The sequence below is a fragment of the Salvelinus sp. IW2-2015 genome, linkage group LG4p (assembly GCF_002910315.2).
Source record: "Salvelinus sp. IW2-2015 linkage group LG4p, ASM291031v2, whole genome shotgun sequence".
Classification (NCBI taxonomy): domain Eukaryota; kingdom Metazoa; phylum Chordata; class Actinopteri; order Salmoniformes; family Salmonidae; genus Salvelinus; species Salvelinus sp. IW2-2015.
In genome coordinates, this window is record NC_036841.1 from 27,506,853 (window position 1) to 27,526,416 (window position 19,564).

Here is a 19,564-nt window from a genome sequence, read left to right on the forward strand (position 1 = left end):
AGCATGGAGGCGCTACCAGGAGACAGGCCAGTACATCAGGAGACGTGGAGGAGGCCGTAGGAGGGCAACAACCCAGCAGCAGGACCGCTACCTCTGCCTTTGTGCAAGGAGGAGCACTGCCAGAGCCCTGCAAAATGACCTCCAGCAGGCCACAAATTGGACACACCTACTCATTCAAGGGTTTTTCTTTATTTGTACTATTTTCTACATTGTAGAATAATAGTGGTCAAATAGCCATTACACAGCCTGGAGGTGTGTTGGGTCATTGTCCTGTTGAAAAACGAATTATAGTCCCACTCAGCGCAAACCAGATGGGAAGGCGTATTACTGCYGAATGTTGTGGTAGCTATGCTGGTTAAGTTTTCCTTGAATCTAAAAAAAAATCACGACAGGATCACCAGGAAAGCACCATCACACCTCCTCCTCCATGCTTCAAAGGCACACCTGTTAATTGAAATGCATTCCAGCTGACTACCTCATGAAGCTGGTTGAGAGAATGCCAAGGGTCTGAAAAGCTGTCAAGGCAAAGTGTGGCAACTTTGAAGAATCTCAAATATAAAATGTGTTTTGATTTGTTTAACATTTTTGTTTGTTACTACATGATTCCATATGTGTTATTTCATAGTGAAGACATCTAAACTATCATTCTACAATGTATAAAATAGTACAAATAAAGAAAAACCCTTGAATGAGTAGGTGTGTCCAAACCTTTGACTGGTAGTGTGTATATATGTGTCCACATTTTTCACAGGTGAACTGGTTTATTCTCTTTTTGAATTTTCCTATAAATAAACTGCCCCTCTGTTCACATTGTCATAGTCAAATGAAGTAAGATATTTGATATCTTCATGGTTGAAAGGTGCCCATCTGATGTCAGTGAAATAGATCAACACTGTTGTGCAGGGTCTTACCAGTGGTTACAATTTCCATTTACTTGTAAATTATTATTTTTGTTGACATTTAGAAAGTTTGCATTAAATACTGCGGTGTGTTTCAGTGGCGGTTCTAGACCATTTCAACTGGGGGGGGCCAAGCTGGGGCCAGTTGTGCTGTTAGAGGGGCCAGTTACATTAGACATTATTGTTGTCATATCGTTTTCTTCACTGCATTGCAGGCAAAAGACCATGTTCATAATCATCATCATTGCCACTGTCTAATAACGGATGTGGATGTAAAAAAAGAACGATAGCAAAAATGTGTTATGTAAAAATGATTTCATACTCCACATTTAGGGGGGGCCACAAGGGGGTCCAAAATTGTCACAGAGGCACTGCCCCCCCCCCCCCCCCCAGAACCGCCACTGTGTGTTTCCTTTGAACTATTTTGTCGCTAAAAAAAACAGCTGGATGTAACGACATCACTCACAAACCTGGTGTGAATAAAAAAGTGATTGAAGTGTTTCCATTAACCATTTCGGCAAATTGTTCATTAATAAATTGCTGACAGCCTGTATGCCCTCCCATCTATCTGTTTCATGTCTCAGGTAGCCCGCAAAAGCCAGCATGGATAGAATGCACAGTTCGTGCCATGGTGAAACTTGCGCTCCTGTAGTCTAGATCTGAAATAATTGGATCGTGAAACTTGCATCCAGCCAACCAGAAAAGCAAGGCGATTAAGACTATCCTTCTATCCTTCTGCAAAGAAACATTTAGATGTAAATGTGTTAGATGTAAAAAAAAAAATAATAATAATAATAGGTTTAGCAAGCAGTAGGTATTTGGAATTAGATGTGGAGTGGAGCTTTATAATAACGTGATGACATCACGTGCCCCGCGTACCTTCAGATTTATTCGGCAATCATTTTATTTATTTTTTAAACACTGTTTCCATAATTTTTCGCGATGAAGAAAGTTAGACAAAATAAAAATCCACCTATGCCGAACGGATACAAAATGTGTCGATTTTTAGAACATTTCTCCTGTAATTGCCGTTTCTATTTTTTAGTTCTTGCGACATTGCTTTTATCGAATAAACCTTGATCAATGAAAACCTGGTCTAATGACATCTGATGCCTCACACTGACCACTGTGGTCATGTGTTGGTTTCTGGTTTCTACAGTTCCTGGTTTGCTCATTTTCATGTGTTATCTGAAGAAATGCACTGGCTAATAAGAGCAATCGGCTACATGACAAAGGTCACTGATGTCTCGCTGAAATTAGATTGGAAATAGGGTGAGCATAGCCAGAGCATGTTATGTGCTGTGTGGGGAACACTTTATAAAGTAAAGAGTTGTTCAATTTATCAGTCCGTCATAGCTAACAGTCAACAGGATGCCAATGTCGTCCTATTTCCTTCCCCCTCTCCTTTTTATAGCGCCACTCTCTTCACTCAATGATTTAAGCGACCTGGGCTCGTTGATGTTTGAACCATAGAGATAGATAGAGGCCTGTTTTATCATGGGCAGCGCCATTGACGACTTWAAAAAAWATATATATTTGTCAACTGGGTGGGACTTCCTATAGGTTAAGGAAGGATCACACAATTCCATCCAGGTCACCAGGAGGGCTCAGCCAATTAATTATACTAGTTTGGAAACGTTCCGTAACTGCAGGTCACAGACGCCACAATAGGGCAGATACAATAATGTGATGTCTATCTAAGTCTATGGTTTGAGCCTATGGGCACGATGTATTTTTGTTGGCATGTACCAGTAAAAACTCCAACTACTTACAGTATGTATCAGAGGACCATTCAATTAATAGCATTCTGAAGTACAAACTGGGTTGATTTAACAGGTCTTTGAAGTCCTCAATGTAACGTTAACACTACAAGACCGTTTAACTTATTATGAAATTACAAAAAGCTTTGTTAAATTTGATGAAWGAGGCTGAGAAGTAGATTTAACGAAAAATGTATGTATTATGTTTTTTATCCACTTGTGTGTGTTTGCAAGCTAATATCTATAAGCAATACAATTATGACAGCAGTTGAGTACACTGATTAACTTAAATCACCTGTTCTTATTATTTTATTACCTGTCTGTAGTGCCATGCACCTCATCAGCAAGCTATTTTATTTCCCCATTTCTACAGAACTAACACACTGYAAGTTACATGGCTTACAGGCTTATTTTTATTTATTTATTCTACCGACTTTCTTAAAAATGTAAGCTATAATTGAATTCTTGGCCCACTTTGCTTCGCTCCACTGCAGAATAGAACACTAGATATGACTCCAAAGACACCACAGACAGTAGATGGAAACTAAGTGGTTCTGCTGATAAAAGGAAAGTGTCATCCTCTCCACCAACATCCCTCAACATGGGTTGTTTGTGTGGGCTAGACCCTGAGCTTCTCTCATCAGCCTCGCAAGGAAATGGTTTGTGAATGTGTTGCTGCCTGAAGGTTTTTGTCAACACTCTTGTAACAAGATTGCAGTCACCATGGTGCACAATTTGACACCTCTTTTATTGTCTGTTTATTTAAATTCCATAGCCGAATTATAGCCAAATCAAAGCAGGTTGGCAAATATCCTTTCCGTAGACTAAATTTTGTGACATGTCCTTTTAAATCCTCATTGGGCCAATGTGAGACACAGGTCTCCTAAGGTACATATCCCAACCAGAAGCCATGGATTACAGGCAACATCCACACTGAGCTAAAGGCTAGAGCTGCCCGCTTTCAAGGAGCGGGACTCTAACCCGGAAGCTTATAAGAAATCCTGCTACGACCTCCAACGAACCATCAAACAGGCAAAGTGTCAATACATGACCAAGATCAAATCCCACTACACTGGCTCTAACGCTCGTCAGATGTGGCAGGGCTTGCAAACTATCACAGATTACAAAGGGAAACCCAGCCACGAGCTGTCCAATGACACAAGCCTACCAGACGAGCTAAATACCTTCTATGCTCGCTTCGAGGCTAGCATCACTGAACCAGGAATGAGAGCACCAGCTGTTCTGGATGACTGTGTGGACACACTCCATAGCCGATGTGAGACTTCACTGACATATTCAACCTCTCCCTGACCCAGTTTGTAATACCTTCATGTTTCAAGCAGACCACTGCAGTAGCAGTGCGTGAGTAAAATCACTGGGGAAGCCAAGCCAGAAAAAAATGAATATTTTATTACAACCTATGTGTTGTGATAATTGCATTGTTTGCTCTATAACCTTTTAGTTTATATGTCTTGAGACCATGAAATATTTTAATTTGACCTTTATTCAACTAGGCAAGTCAGTTAAGAAAAAATTATTATAATTTTCAATGACAGCCTAGGAATAGTGGGTTAACTGCCTTGTTCAGGGGCAGAACGACAGATTTGTACCTTGTCAGCTCGGGGATTTGAACTTGCAACCTTTCGGTTATTAGCCCAACACTCTAACAACTAGGCTACCTGCCGCCCCCAGGATACCCTACGCCTAAGGTCGAGACAATAAGAAGACACAGTGGCAGAATAAATTCAACCACACCTTTGTTTCATCACAAAACCGGAAAGCAACCTCTGTCCGGTGAAGTCCACAGAGCATATTGCATGTACAGTAACAAACAGTTACATGACCTACAGTATGATCAAGCACATTAAAGTTTCCATAATTTTCAGACTACTAAACAACTATTGATTTAGAACCACAGAGTTACCGCAAGTTGCAAAGAAAACAGGAGCTGCCTCCACTATTCCAGCACCATTTCAACTTCAACATTTCAACATCATTACATCACCTRTGCTTAGTCTAGTACAGTGACAACTAAAAAATACCAAAAATGATTTAGTTCAATCAACGTAAGCTAAATATGTGGCTGTCCAAGGTTCTGATTTGTGTGTGTGCGTGTGTGCATATGTTCATGCAAGTAGAAAAAACATGTTGACTCACCCTACTTATAGAGGAAGCCATCCTCCCCTCTTTCATGTTGATGAAACGGTCTATGACCCTGTCATACAGTACGCTTGTATTTTTTGTTGTCCTAGGCTACCTGGGTAAAATGCTTCCTCACTAGCTTAACTTCCTTTCATGGGCAACGTTAGCTAGCTACATATTAAACTTTCATTCCCTCAGTCCAGGGGCACAATGTATGAATTTATGGTTGTATCAGAATCGCTGCTATAARCATTGGCCAGTACAGAGAATGAAGTAAAACCAGAAGTCCAAATCCCTATCTCTATTCATGGCTAATCTAGGAAAGGGCCAATTTTAACTAGCTAGCCACCAGAGGACAGCAACACAATGAGATGCAACAATTGAAGTTGTTTCTGTTAATTACGTATTTCTCTTGATGCGATGTGATAGGAGAGAAGCCAAATCCAAACTGGCTTCCCTTAACATTTTCCTTTGGTGCACCAGGACCATTCACAGTTGAGCTCACTCAGTTTAGCACAACACTGATTGGCTATTCTTTTATACTTTTTTTTATCAAGGGAGGCAAAATGATCGCTGGCTTCCCTTGCAGTCAATGCTATGGATGGCAACAACGTCATACTCTCTATGACCAGACAGTATCAGATAGATGGCCTACACATACAAAGACAGAGGGGTGCTGTTTCGCTTGCTCGGATGCTTTCTCCGATGAGATACAGTCTCTTGTGAATTAAAGGAAAATTATGAAAACACAGAGAGACGAAAGACAAATTTTATATATATATTTTTTAATGTCTTGGTTAATGTTTTGGGGAAGCATGGCTTCCCTTGGCACCCATGAATACACGCCACTGAGACCACCATAGCCCCTGTGCCCAAGAACGCCAAGGTAACCTGTCTAAATGACTACATCTGTACCCATGAAATGCTTTGAAAGTCTGGTCATGGCTCACATCTTCATCCCAAACACCCTGGACCCACTCCAATTTGCATAGCTGTAGTCAATGAACAGRATTGCATTCAGCTCAGCGTTCAACACTACAGTGCCCTCCAAGCTCATCACTAAGGTAAGGACCCTGGGATTAAACACCTCCCTCTGCAACTGGATCCTGGATGGGCCGCCCCCAGGTGGTGGGGGTAGGCAACAACACATCTGCCACTCTGACCCTRAACACGGGGGRCCTTCAGGGGTACGTGCTTAGTCSCTTCCTGTACTCCCTGTTCACCCCCGACTGCGTGGCCGTGCACGACTCCAATACCATCATTAAGTTTGCAGATGACACAACGGTGGTAGCCCTGATCACCGACAACGATGAGACAGCTTACACGGAGGAMGTCAGAGACTTGGCAGTGTGGTGCTAGGACAACAACCTCTCCCTCAACATCAGCAAGACTAAGGAGCTGATCGTGGACTACAGGAAACGGAGGGCCGAGCACACCCCCACCCACATCGACAGGGCTGCAGTGGAGCAGGTCGAGAGCTTCAAGTTCCTCTGTGTCCACACCACAAAGGAATGATCATGGTCCACACACACACACCAACACAGCCGTAAAGAGGGCACGACAACACCTCTTCCCCCTCAGGAGACTGAAAAGATTCAGCATGGGCCCTCAGATCCTCAAAAAGTTCTACAGCTGCACCATTGAGAGGATTTTGACCGGCTGCATCAGCGCTTGTCTTGGCATCTGACCGCAAGGCACTGCAGAGGGTAGTGCGTACTGCCCAGCACATCACAGGGGCCAAGCTCCTTGCCATCCAGGACCTCTATACCAGGCAGTGTTAGAGGAAGGCCCTAGAAATTGTCAAAGACTCCAGCTGCTACCACACCGCAAGCAGTACTGTTGCACCAAGTCTGGAACCAACGTGTATATAGCCAAATTGTCGTTGCTAATTGTGTGTTATTCTTTTTCTATTATTTAAATTGTTTTCTCTGCATTGTTGGGAAAGGCCCATAAGTAAACATTTCACTGTTAGTCTACACCTGTTGTTTACGAAGCYTGACAAATTAAAAAAATAGATACATTGAGTGATCTCTAGTCCTCAGTGAGCTGGTACCCCCACAACTGTTATAGATTACCCCTGCCACAGTAAAGGGATAGATTAGTGGCCATATGCCAGGTTTGTACTATTAGATAGATTAGTGGTCATATGCTGGTTGTACAGTAACAATGGATAGATTTTACCATGGTCTAATTTTAGCAACAGATCGGTAGAATTTCTGTGGATTCTGATGTCACTTTGGGGATTGCCGTTTATCCCAACCGCAATGCTTTTCAGCCACGATAAACTTCAACATGTATCAATGTAATCTGCTCATCATCGAAACTGGTCCAGGTACAGCTATTCTGAAGTAAATGTACAATTATAACAGACCAATAGTTACGTCACACACACATAGCTGAGCTGCCTAAATCCCTCCTCCTCTTGACGACCTGTAAGAAAGTGATGTATTGCAAGTCTTCAGAACGGCGCATTGATCAGAGCATGCAACCGCGTTTTCCTGTTCTAGCTTCTGAGTGCATCAAGACCGAAACCTCTCCAACAGGCGGAACATCTATATAATTTACAGTCATATTTTCCTATAGACAAACTTTCAAATTTTGAAGAAGCATGGATTATGTAACTACTATGAATACGCTTGTAGCCTATGGAGAGAAGGCTTGAACATATGTTGTGCATTTGCGTCAGTGTATGTCTTGACAAGACAAAAAGGCAAGTATTATTTAATTTTTTTACTTTCACTGTATGGTTAATCATAAAGGGTAATCGGAATAACTAWTGGTCAAAAAGGATTCAAATGTCCCAAATCTCAAAGTGGCTCTTAATTTAATCAAGGTGAAATATAATTGTCTAAATTGTGAAATGTTCGAGTTTCTTTTTGTGTCCATTTATTTCAGGTTAGACACAATAGTTTTGGTGATTTKATTTACTTGTTCCCTCATTAAATTAGTCAACAAAATTGAAACTGAAAGAAAATAGGGCTACAATAAGCTTCATAACTCAATTACTACCTATAGTATKCTAACATGATCAACAAACCTACTTCTTGCAGTCTTCCTGAATTGACTGAGCTGAAATTGGAGTTGACCCCGACCCTGCTATCTATCAATATAGAAATATGTTGATTATGTAAACATATTGAATTTTTTTCCCCTGAGAATGAATATCATCTGCATCACCTGGCTATAATGCAGATGCTGATTGGTCGCTTGTTTGGGCTATGTAGTCTCGACTCTAGATTACAACCTCAAAGACCTATTCCACGGCAAGCTCTCAGTTACAACAACCATCAATTACCCTCACTGTTACACCAACTATAAATTACCATCACTGTTACACCAACCGTAAATTACCCTGGCGTAGTTTGTGTCTGTATTTCAGGACAAATATGTGGTCACGCCCTAATTCTCCTTACATCAGCAATTCACATAGTGGTATGGCCAACAGCAACATTTCTGTAATTCGTTTTCACTGTGTTGGTCCTCTCCACAACTGGTCCTTTGATTGACAGGTCTGCAATACAGTCCTTCCAAAGGATGTGGGAAGCTTATCACATCCTTCAATGCGCGCGGGCACACATCCATACACACACACACACGCACATTAATGCCGATTTACACACTATACATTGTACACTGACTCATAGATTACAGTACACCTATGTGCAGTCTTAGAAAAAAMGTGCTATGTAGTACCTAKAAGGGTTCTTTGGCTGTCCCCAAAGGAGAACCCTTTGAAGAACCCTTTTTGATTTCAGGTAGAAACCTTTTGGGTTTCAGGTTAAAAAAATACTTTACACAGAGGGTCAAAAAGGGATCTCCTATGGGGACAGCCATAGTGTACAAGCAAACAAACTGAAAAAAAGCAGCCCCATTTAAATTCCTGCACCACCTTTATCATATAACACATTAATGATCCACGTGAAGCCAGGCACGTAGCTTATTCCTGCCTCTGAGGTTAGGTAAGGCCAGTGGCAACCTGGTCTCCGAGCATTTCGTATTATTTTGTATGTAAATCTGTGACACTCCATTTAGTATGATATGTTACATTTCGTATGGTATGTATTCATTTGTGGATGTCTATCACCCATTTCGTACCAGTCAAAAGTTTGGAATCATGTAGTAACCAAAAAAAGTGTTAAACAAWTCTAAATATATTTTATATTTGAGATTCTTCAAAGTAGCCACCCTTTACCTTGATGACAGCTTTGCACACTCATGGCATTCTCTCAACCAGCTTCACCTGGAATGCTTTTCCAACAYAATTGAAGAAGTTCCCACTTATGCTGAGCACTTGTTGGCTGCGGTCCAACTCATCSCAAACCATCTCAATTGGGTTGAGGTCGGGTGATTGTGGAGGCCAGGTCATCTGATGCAGCACTCCATCATTCTCCTTCTTGGTCAAATAGCCCTTACACAGCCTGGATGTGTGTTGGGTCATTGTCCTGTTAAAAAAAGAAATGATAGTCCTACTAAGCACAAACAAGATTGAATGGCTTATCGCTGCAGAATGCTGTGGTAGCCATGTTGGTTAAGTGTGCCATGAATTRTAAATAAATCACAGACAGTGTCACCAGAAAAGCACCCCCACACCATCACATTTCCTCCTCCATGCTTCATGGTGGGAACCACACATGCGGAGATCATCCGTTCACCTACTCTGCATCTCACCACAAAGACACAGTGGTTGGAAACAAAAACTCAAAAGTTGGACTCATCAGACCAAAGGACAGATTTTCACCAGTCTAATGTCCATTGCTCATGTTTCTTGGCCCAAGCAAGTCTCTTCTTATTATTGGTGTCCTTTAGTAGTAGTTCCTTTGTAGCAATTCGAACAGGCCTGATTCAAGCAGTTTCCTCTGAACAGTTGAAGTTGAGATGTGTCTGTGAACTCTGTGAATGCTTTATTTGTGCTGCAATTTCTGAGGCTGGTAACTCTAATGAACTTATCCTCTGCAGCAGAGGTAACTCTGGGTCTTCCTTTCKTGTGGCAGTCCTCATGAGAGCCAGTTTCATCCTAGCGCTTGATGGTTTTTGCGACTGCACTTGAAGACACTTTAAAAGTTCTTGACATTTTCCGGATTGACTGACATTCTTGTCTTAAAGTAATGATGGACTGTCATTTCTCTTTGTTTATTTGAGCTGTTCTTGCCATTATATGGATTATATGGTATTTTACCTGTCTTCTATATACCACCCCTACCTTGTCACAACACAACTGATTGGCTCAAACGCATTAAGAATGAAAGAAATTACACAAATTACATTTTAACAAGGCYCACCTGTTAATTGAAATGCACTCCAGGTGACTATCTCATGAGGCTGGTTGAGAGAATGCCAAGAGTCTGAAAAGCTGTCATCAAGGCATGATTTGCTTAACACTTTTGGTTACTACATGATTCCATATGTGTTAGTTCATAGTTTTTAATGTCTTCACTATTATTCTGCAATGTAGAAAATTGTAAAAATAAAGAAAAACCCTTGAATGAATAGGTGTGTACAAACTTTTGACTCTATTATCATGTCACCTAAATACACGACTGGACCAAGWGTATGTGGTCACCTGCTTGTCGAACATCTCATTCCAAAATCATGGTTATTAATATGGAGTTGGTCACCCCTTTGCTGCTATAACAGCCTCCACTTTTCTGAGAAGGCTTTCCACTAGATMTTGGAACATTGCTGTGGGGACTTGGTTCCATTCAGTCACAAGGGCATTAGTGAGGTCGGGCATGGATGTTGGGCGATTAGGTCTGGCTAACAGTCGGCATTCCAATTCATCCCAAAGGTGTTCGATGGGGTTGAGATCAAGGCTCTGTGCAGGCCAGTCAAATTCTTCCAGACCGATCTCGACAAACCATTTCTGTATGGACCTCGCTTTGTGAACAGGGACATTGTCATTCTGAAACAAGAAAGAGCCTTCCCCAAACTGTTGCCACAAAGTTGGAAGCACAGAATCGTCTAGAATGTAATTGTATGCTGTAGCATTAAGATTTCCCTTCACTGGAACTAGGGGGCCTAGCACYAACCATGAAAAACAGCCCTAGACCATTATTCCTCCTCCACCAAACTTTACAGTTGGCACTATGCATTSGGGCAGGTAGCGTTCTCCTGGCATCCACCAAACCCAGATTCGTCCGTCAGACTGCCAGATGGTGAAGCGTGATTCATCACTGCAGAGAATGTGTTTCCACTGCTCCAGAGTCCAATGGCGGCTTACACCACTCCAGCCGACGCTTTGCATTGCGCATGGTGATCTTAGGCTTGTGTGCGGCTGCTTGGCCATGGAAACCTGTTTCATGACGCTCCTGACGAACAGTTCTTGTGTTGACATTGCTTCCAGAGGCAGTTTGGAACTCCACGATTTTTATGCGCTATGCACTTCAGCACTCAGCGTCCCATTCTGTGAGCTTGTGTGGCCTACTACTTTGGAGCTGAACCGTTGTTGCTCCTAGATGTTTCTTTACAATAACTGCTCTTACAGTTGACCGGGGCAGCTCTAGCAGGGCAGACATTTGACAAACTGACTTGTTGGAAAGGTGGCATCCTATGACGGTGCCACGTTGAAGGTCGCTGAGCTCTTCAGTAAGGCATTTTTACTGTCAATGTTTGTCTATGGAGATTGCATGGCTGTATGCTCGATTTATACACCTGTTAGCAATGGGTGTGGCTGAATTAGCCGAATCCACTCATTTGAAGTGGCGGCCACATATTTTTGTATATATAGTGGATGTGGATATTTGTCTGTCATGTTGCCTAAATAAAACATTATGCACACCTGCTCTTTCCATTATGCACACCTGCTCTGTCCAGGTGAATCSAAGTGAAATCTATGATCCCTTATCTATGAACCTCAATCAGTGTAGATGAAGGGGAGGAGACAGGTTAAAAAATATTTTTAAGCCTTGAGACAGTTAAGACATGGATTGTGTGTGTGTGCCATTCAGAGCGTTAATGGGCAAGACAWAATAWTTAAGTACCTTTGAACGGGGTATGGTAGTAGGTGCCAGGCGCACCGGTTTGTGTCAAGAATTGCAACACTGCTACACTGCTGGGTTTAACCCACGCTCAACAGTTTCCCGTGTGTATCAAGAATGGTCCCCCACCCAAATGATATCCAACCAACTTGACACAACTGTGGGAKGCATTGGAGTCATCATGGGRCAGCATCCCTTTGGAATGGTTTCGGCACCTTGTAGAGTCCTGCCCCGACGAATTGAGGCTGTTCTGAGGGCAAAAGGGGGTGCAACTCAATATTAAGAAGGCGTTCCTAATGTTTTGTACACTCYGTGTCTATAGGACATGCACTTTGCCTTCAAACCCCACTAATTGCCCTCAGTACACTTCAGAAGGAAGAGCCCATGTTATGATGTGTCATTGTAGTTGAAAAAAACAGGTTGTGGAAATGTCAGCTTCCATTTATCAGCTCCCATGATCTGCCTGTCTGTCTGCCCACTAACTTACTCTCGAGGAATTCTTTCCCGGACCAGCACCCCTATTACGACCCTTTGCCCCCCTCTCCCTAGATTCCACTGTCCTTATATCACTCCAGAYGGGCACAGGGGGTTGCAGGGTGAGGGAGGGGGTAAAGTGTAAGAAATGGCCCCTTTTACCCTTTGGGCTAGGATTAAAGAGCATTCACTCTGATTAAAGGCACGTATTCTTTTTTTTCTCGCTCTGCCACGTTCTCAGATATGGCTGCCAACACAGAGTTCAATGGGTTCCAGGGGAACGAGCTGTCTAATCTTTGTCTGAACTTTATAGCCAAGAGGGTTCCCAAGAGGGTTGATAGCCAAGAAGATATTCAAGAGGGTAGCCAAGAGGGCCTGATAGCAACGAGCTACGTACTTACTATAAACAGAAGAAAAAAAACAGACCCCTGCATATTATCAGTAAGGGAACAGCAGTGTTTTCACATTAGAAATGCTTCCTCTCATACCGCGTCATAGCTTCCCTCTGTCTACTGTTCTGTCATCATGCTGAACATTCAAGTGGTAATATCCATTTATACAGATCCAGAAGTGTATGTTCGTTCAAAACTGTTCTTTTTAAATATTGTACAATTTTCCTGACCTCAATCATCAAGGTTTGTATAAAGGATATTTGTCACGTGATTTGTCACGTGATTTGAGGTGGGTATTCTATGTTCTATTATTTGTATTTCTATGTTTTGGCCGGGTAGGGTTCTCAATCAGGGACAGCTGTCTATCGTTGTCTCTGATTGAGAACCATACTTAGGTAGCCCTTTCTCCCACCTGTCTTTATGGGAAGTTTACTTTGTTTGTGGCACACAGCCTTAAGCTTCACGGTTTGTTTTGTATTGTTTATTGTTTTTGTCAGCATTTCCAATAAAAAAGGAATATGTACGCTCACCACGCTGCACCTTGGTCCTCTTCATTCAACAGCCGTGACAATATTAAAGTGAGGCTGATACATAGTAATAACTGGCACTGTCCTGTGGAACTCAATAAACTAGCCCACATTTAAATCTCTCCTTGTTTAGGGGTTTGTACTGGCAACAGGAAGGAAAGGGGGATACTTRGTCAGTTGTACAACTGAACGCATTCAACTGAAATGTGTCTTCTGCATTTAACCCAACCCTTCTGAGTCATAGAGGTGCAGGGGGCTGCCTTCATCGACATAGTGAACAGTGGGTTAACTGCCTTGCTCAGGGGCAGAATGACATATTTTTACCTTYGGGATTCGATCCAGCAACCTTTCCGTTACTGGCCCAACACTTCTACCCGCCAGGCTACCAAATGCCAACAATTGCTTTAGATTTAGAATAACCTAACTGACTATAGTAAATGCTTTGGAGAAGACGACCACACCTTAAATAGAACAAGGTGTGGTCGCTATAATTCATACAGATATGCTCTTGGGCATAAATCTTGGAGAATAGAAAATAAGGTGTGACAGGGTCTGATGATGTGTGATCTTTTTGGGGAGGGAAGCTGTTCTAAAATAAAAATCTGTATCTTGGAAGACAGAGCTGCTGGCTTTGGAAGACAGATTGCTGTCGTGGCCTGGGGTGTGTGGGTTAACCTGCAGCCTGTTTGTACAGGGACTTGTAATGAGATTGTTCTCTCGCTCTCTCCTCTCTCTCTCTCTCTTTCTGTCTCCGCAGGACACTGATCTTCATGTGACAGTGGGTTGGCCACGGCAACACTCCGCCCCCTCCCAGTGTCCAGCCACTGAGGAGGTTGCTGAGGTTAGCAACAGAAAGCACGATTGGACAGAAGAAGTGGAAGAAGAAGAGAACCAAATAACCTTCTGTAGAGTGACAATACATTAGAGTGAATCTCAACTCACTTCATCCTTTGCTCTGTGGTTGGCAGTGGCACCATTTCCTGGGCGTCGGGTGGATAAACAGGAAGTGGTTAGTGGTGGTGGGGCCTGCTAATCACTGAAAGGACAGTCCCTGGCAGCACTGCAATAGCACCTCACCTGTGTGTGTGTGTGCGTGTGTGTGTGTGTGTGTGTGTGTGTGTGTGTGTGTGTGTGTGTGTGTGTGTGTGTGGGGCTTGCTGTTGGCGGGGGAGTGTCTGCACGTGTAGCGATGCGTGTAGAGACGAGGAATCCCCTTCCCTGCTACCTGACTCAGACTCTGGCTGTGACCTTCAACGTGACCCCAGCCCCACCATGCTGAACAATGCCTCCCTCGTCTACATCGCCCTGGAGCTGGTCATAGCCTTTCTGGCCGTGACCGGTAACATGCTGGTCTGCTGGGCRGTGTGCCTCAACAGCACCTTGCAGAGCATCACCAACTACTTCGTGGTGTCCCTGGCGGTGGCAGATATCGCTGTGGGCTTGCTGGCCATCCCCTTCGCCATCACCATCAGCACGGGCTTCTGTGCCAACTTCCACGGCTGCCTGTTCATCGCCTGCTTCGTACTGGTGCTCACCCAGAGCTCCATCTTCAGCCTGCTGGCCATCGCTGTGGACCGCTACATCGCCATCAAGAGCCCCCTCAGGTGATCTTAGCAGGGCAGGAGAGGGAGGGGATTGGAGGGGGGACTGGACTGAGGATGGTGGTGACACTGTTCCTGGTCTTTTTCTAGAAAGCAACAATGAAACTTAAACAGGTATCATCCATGTTTAATACGATGTTTTATTTGCAGAACACCAAAGGCAGATCCTCTGGCCGTTAGATCTTGGCTGTGATCGAAGTGACACACAACAAAATGCATTTGTGTATCAAAACACATTGAATTATAGTGAGGTTATTCGATTAGGGTTCATCTCCCCACCGCAGGGCAGACAGAGGTAAATGTCTCCACAGGCTTCATTGGGTTAGTGTTTGTGTGCTGTTGGAAGGACTAAAAGGACTAAAGGCTTTGATCGTTATCATCCTGATAAATCAACACCAAGGGAGAGCGGTGAGGGGGCAGGCCCAGGCACCGTATCGATAGAAAGGCCAGTGTTCTCACCTTAAACAGCCCTGGATCACCTTAGCAGAAACGTGCATCAGCTCACGTAGTCTCTCTGTCAGTGTGACGGGGTGGACACAGAGCATTGTCATCCCTCTTCAATCGATAGTCAGTTTCCCCAAAGAATGTAGGAACGTGTTTTAATTTCTTTACAATTCAATGTACATTTATAGTCTTTATAGTCTTGCCTTTAATAGCAAATGGAGATTGTTTATACATAACAATAACTGGAATAAACAATATTTTTGTGGATGTCAAGTAGTGTTAGATGAGTTAATAATTTTGACAATTATTTGTTGTCTTTATTAGTTATGTCTAATGATCTTTTATAATGTGTTGTATGTGGAATGTCCCATGTGCCTCTTCTATTCTATACTGGTCCGTGACTGTGTAGCAGATTAGGATCTGTCAAACTCAAACCTCAGCCTGATTTGTCTCCATTTGCGCTGCCGGAAGAGCCTGTCAAGAGTGCTTCTGACACTCTTTGCTTTAGCGAGTGAGAGAGCGTTGTTATTTTTCTGTTTTCCAGTACTCCATCAGGGTGTGATGACAGGTAGATAATGCTATCTGCTCAACACCAGTCATTAGCAACATTAACTGCAACAAATTGCTTGCAATAAAAATCGATAGCTAGTTTATTAGAACGCTATATAATGTTTGGTTAATAAGGCACTCAAGCTTGCATAAGGGACAAATATGTAACTTTGAACATTTGTTAAGGGTTATTTCCTATTTGAAACAAAACAAAACAACAACTTGTTTTAAATAGGCTATGTCACACTTACCGTACACCATCATTTCCCCCTGTGGGCATATAATACTAAAACAACGCAGACTATGGAGGTTTTTACGCACATCCAAAACGGGACCTGCATGGCTAAAATAATGTGGGCCTGCCTACAATGCATAGATAAAAAGGGAATGTCAGCTCACTGTTTTACTCCTCTCAAACCTGATATTTTAATACATATTTGGTGATTAAGATGTATTTCCAAGCGGTCTCAGGAGCCAAACCCTTTATCGACAGTATTGAGTACTTCGCGATTGCATTGGGCATTTTAACTAAATACAAAGTATACATGCATCAAAGGCACATTAGTATACTCTTGTTCGACGCGAATATGGACAGTGTGCGTCACGGCTGGATAGGCTGTGTTTCCGCTCTCAAAATTAATGTCATAACCAACTGCGTTACCTCTAAAAACAGTTTTTGTTTGGTCTTAAATATCCCTACCAGCGCTGCCTGAAATTAGAACTTTGGATCATGTTTTTAAGGACACACCTCAAATATTTCCAACCAGCCCATCTAAGCTGATATAAGACAGATAAATTCCCGAACCTGGGGTTAGGTCTGGAAAATGCCAGTGCGCCAGTTTTTACATTACGAATTTGCAAGTTAACGTACTTTTGACACTAGCGCCGCCTTAACGGCCATCCGAAAAGATAACCCTTAGAAAGCAAACTACCCAACCCTGTTTCCATCAGACTACAATCAAACAACTCAACCTGCAAACAACTTGGCAACAACCAAATAGTTCAACTTGCAAATCCCTTTTCTTTACTAGAGTGAAATATTAAGACACGCATTAATGCTTCATACTACAAATGTGTAGGTAATCAAAGCCACTGTTTGGTCACAGTCGCAATTGCAATTTTGATTCTCCCGTGGGAAGGCATTGCTTTCATGGAAAAGTCCTAAAGCAGGTGTTTATTGCAAAAGGGCCCAGCCAGTGTGTGTGTGTGTGTGTGTGGATATGAATGAGCTTTCATTGGAGCCGGAGCTTTGGTGCCAATGACCATAGATCCAAGGGGCTTAATAAACTTGTCGCCACCCTGGTCCACAGAGGTCTCAGTCAAAGAGGCCTAAATCCCCCCTGGACTCCAAACCCACCCCCATAACCACAAACAACAGGGTCATGTGCCTGTGGTGCTTCCCTCTGACTTCCACCCTGGTGTARATTATGAACTCTGGTTTAGACATGACCAATGGAAGAATACAGACAGCAAAACGCGTTAATATAGCCTGATACATTGTTCATGACACGATGATTTCCATTTGTCTAATGTCTGATGCAGAAACAAAGCAACGCCAAGAAGGGTTACATCAGACTATAGATAAGCTTTTGTGCAATGTTCCCTAAATCACAATACAGGTAGGAAATGCTTTCTTAAATCTACATGTAGTACGTGACCTGATATCCACTGCTCCATGTCCTAGTATGGCAGGACTGGTCGAGTCTCCCAAACAATGGACTCATTTTCCAAGAGCTTACTGCTATATATGCAAATACTAATATGTTCTCGGAATAAAGGCTTTTTACCCTCTGAAGCCTGTCCCATACGTTCTCTAAGCTCTCTGATTACAGGAAGTAAAAGTCATTGGTTGGGTCCAGGAAAGGTGAACTTGCTTTCTTATTGAGTGTTACTGGGAATGTCTGGACTTGAATAGAGGAGCCCTCTCATCCTGGGAGCATTTCTGTGTCATGTAACAATATAAAATGCCTATCTGAATTCCTCTCATGTTTTCACGTGATCCTCTAGGTATAACAGTCTTGTGACGTCCGGGAGGGCAAAGGGCATCATCGCAGTGTGCTGGGTTCTCTCTGTGGGCATCGGCCTCACGCCCATGCTGGGCTGGAACAGGGGTGTCAATGGCACCAACAGCAGCTCGTGCCCCGAAGGCATGACAGAGTGCCTGTTCGAGGGTGTGGTCACCCTGGAATACATGGTCTACTTCAACTTCTTCGGTTGTGTGCTGGTGCCCCTGCTGGCCATGCTGGTCATCTACGCCCGCATCTTCATGGCGGCGCGGCACCAGCTGAGACTGATGGACCTGAAGCTGGTTCACATGCACGCCCCTGGGGCATGCTCATCGTCCACACCGTCCCGCTCCACCCTGCAGAAGGAGGTCCACGCAGCCAAGTCTCTGGCCATCATCGTGGGGCTGTTCGCCCTCTGCTGGTTGCCTCTTCACATCATCAACTGCTTCAACCTGTTCTGCCAGGACTGTGGGCGCCCACACATATGGGTGATGAACATCACCATCATCCTGTCCCACGCCAACTCCGTGGTCAACCCCTTCATCTACGCATACCGCATCCGGGAGTTCCGCCACACCTTCCGCAGGATCCTGCACAAGCACATGCTGGGGCACCGGGAGGGGCATGGAGCTGGGGGAGGGGGTGGCAGAGGGCTGGGTAGCAGCAGCAGTATCACACGTGCCTCTACTCGCATCAGCATGGTGGACAGCTCATGTGGCACCATGGGGAACAGTTATTCCCTGGAGCCCGGCCCCAAACTCAGCCCCACTCGGACCCCCATAGAGACCCATAGAGCTGGGAAAGAAGCTTACTCTGACTCCTGCCAATGGTCACCACCACAGTCAGACACTGCACCAATCAGCTCCATTGAAAATGGACACAACAAAGGTGATGCCCCGGTGTCTCCCAGGCAGCAGCAATGCATCATGGGATGTGCGGACCAAAGTGGGGTTGAGACTACAACAGAGTTGATGGGGGTGAAGGACAGTGGGAACATATCCTTTGTGCACGTCAGGCCTCTGTCCCCCACACTAACCAGCCCTAACCACTCAGTAGAACTCACTGAGGTGTCATGACATAGTTATCCCCATGATGGACAAGTTACTGATACCCCAACGTACATCATCAACTAGGAGGGGGAGAAGTGAGGGACCAGGTCAAAAGCAGGTTCCCTTCACCTGTAAAATAAATTCTACCGAAATATTGGAAATGGTTGCACTGACTAGAAATAGCTTTTCTTTCTTTAGGGGGGAGACTTCTTAGCCTGAAAGGGCAACAACAAACTGTTATTAAATTACGCCTAGCCATTGAGCTTTTTTTTTTCTTCAAATTATTGTATCTGTTGTTCTTGTTTACTTATCACATAGCTGTTATTGGTGGACACATTTTGTACACGTTACCTCTGAGGCTCTTTACTGTAGGCTAATAGTCTTTCAGAATTGAAAATGTATGACGATATAAATGAATGGTCTGATCTACTGAGCACCTGTCATATGCTGACAGATTATGACCAAAACCATATTGACCCTGGACACTGTCCAATACTGTATGACTCAATATTTGGTATTGCTGGCCAACCACTACTGAGTTAATGCAACTACTGTATGTCAGTGTGAGACTTCGGGAATGTATTCTCTCTCTTTTGCAATGCAGTATTCCTCCAATTGTGTCATATCATGTTTTCAAATGCTGGTCCTGTAATATTCATATGTGTAAACATACTGAATTATAATTGGATGCATTTTACCGCCGTATCATACTGTGCTATGATTGGTTAAGACCACCCAGATGGTTAG

The 19,564-nt window shown here is 43.6% G+C and overlaps 2 protein-coding genes across 2 annotated transcripts in view; both read left to right on the top strand.

Moving 5' to 3' along the window:
* Nucleotides 1-14,342: 14,342 nt before the first annotated feature.
* Nucleotides 14,343-19,550, top strand: LOC111960789 (adenosine receptor A2b-like). Its single transcript, XM_023982996.2, has 2 exons — nucleotides 14,343-14,772; nucleotides 17,770-19,550. Exons 1-2 carry the CDS (start codon nucleotides 14,441-14,443, stop codon nucleotides 18,842-18,844), a joined length of 1,407 nt encoding a protein of 468 aa, XP_023838764.1. The 5' UTR covers nucleotides 14,343-14,440; the 3' UTR covers nucleotides 18,845-19,550.
* Nucleotides 18,858-19,564, top strand: part of LOC111958039 (myelin transcription factor 1-like) — a 10,562-nt gene continuing 9,855 nt past the window's right edge. The window contains exon 1 of the mRNA XM_070436999.1: nucleotides 18,858-18,885. Within this exon, the coding sequence (XP_070293100.1) occupies nucleotides 18,858-18,885 (28 nt within the window). The remainder of the gene's footprint in view (nucleotides 18,886-19,564) is intronic.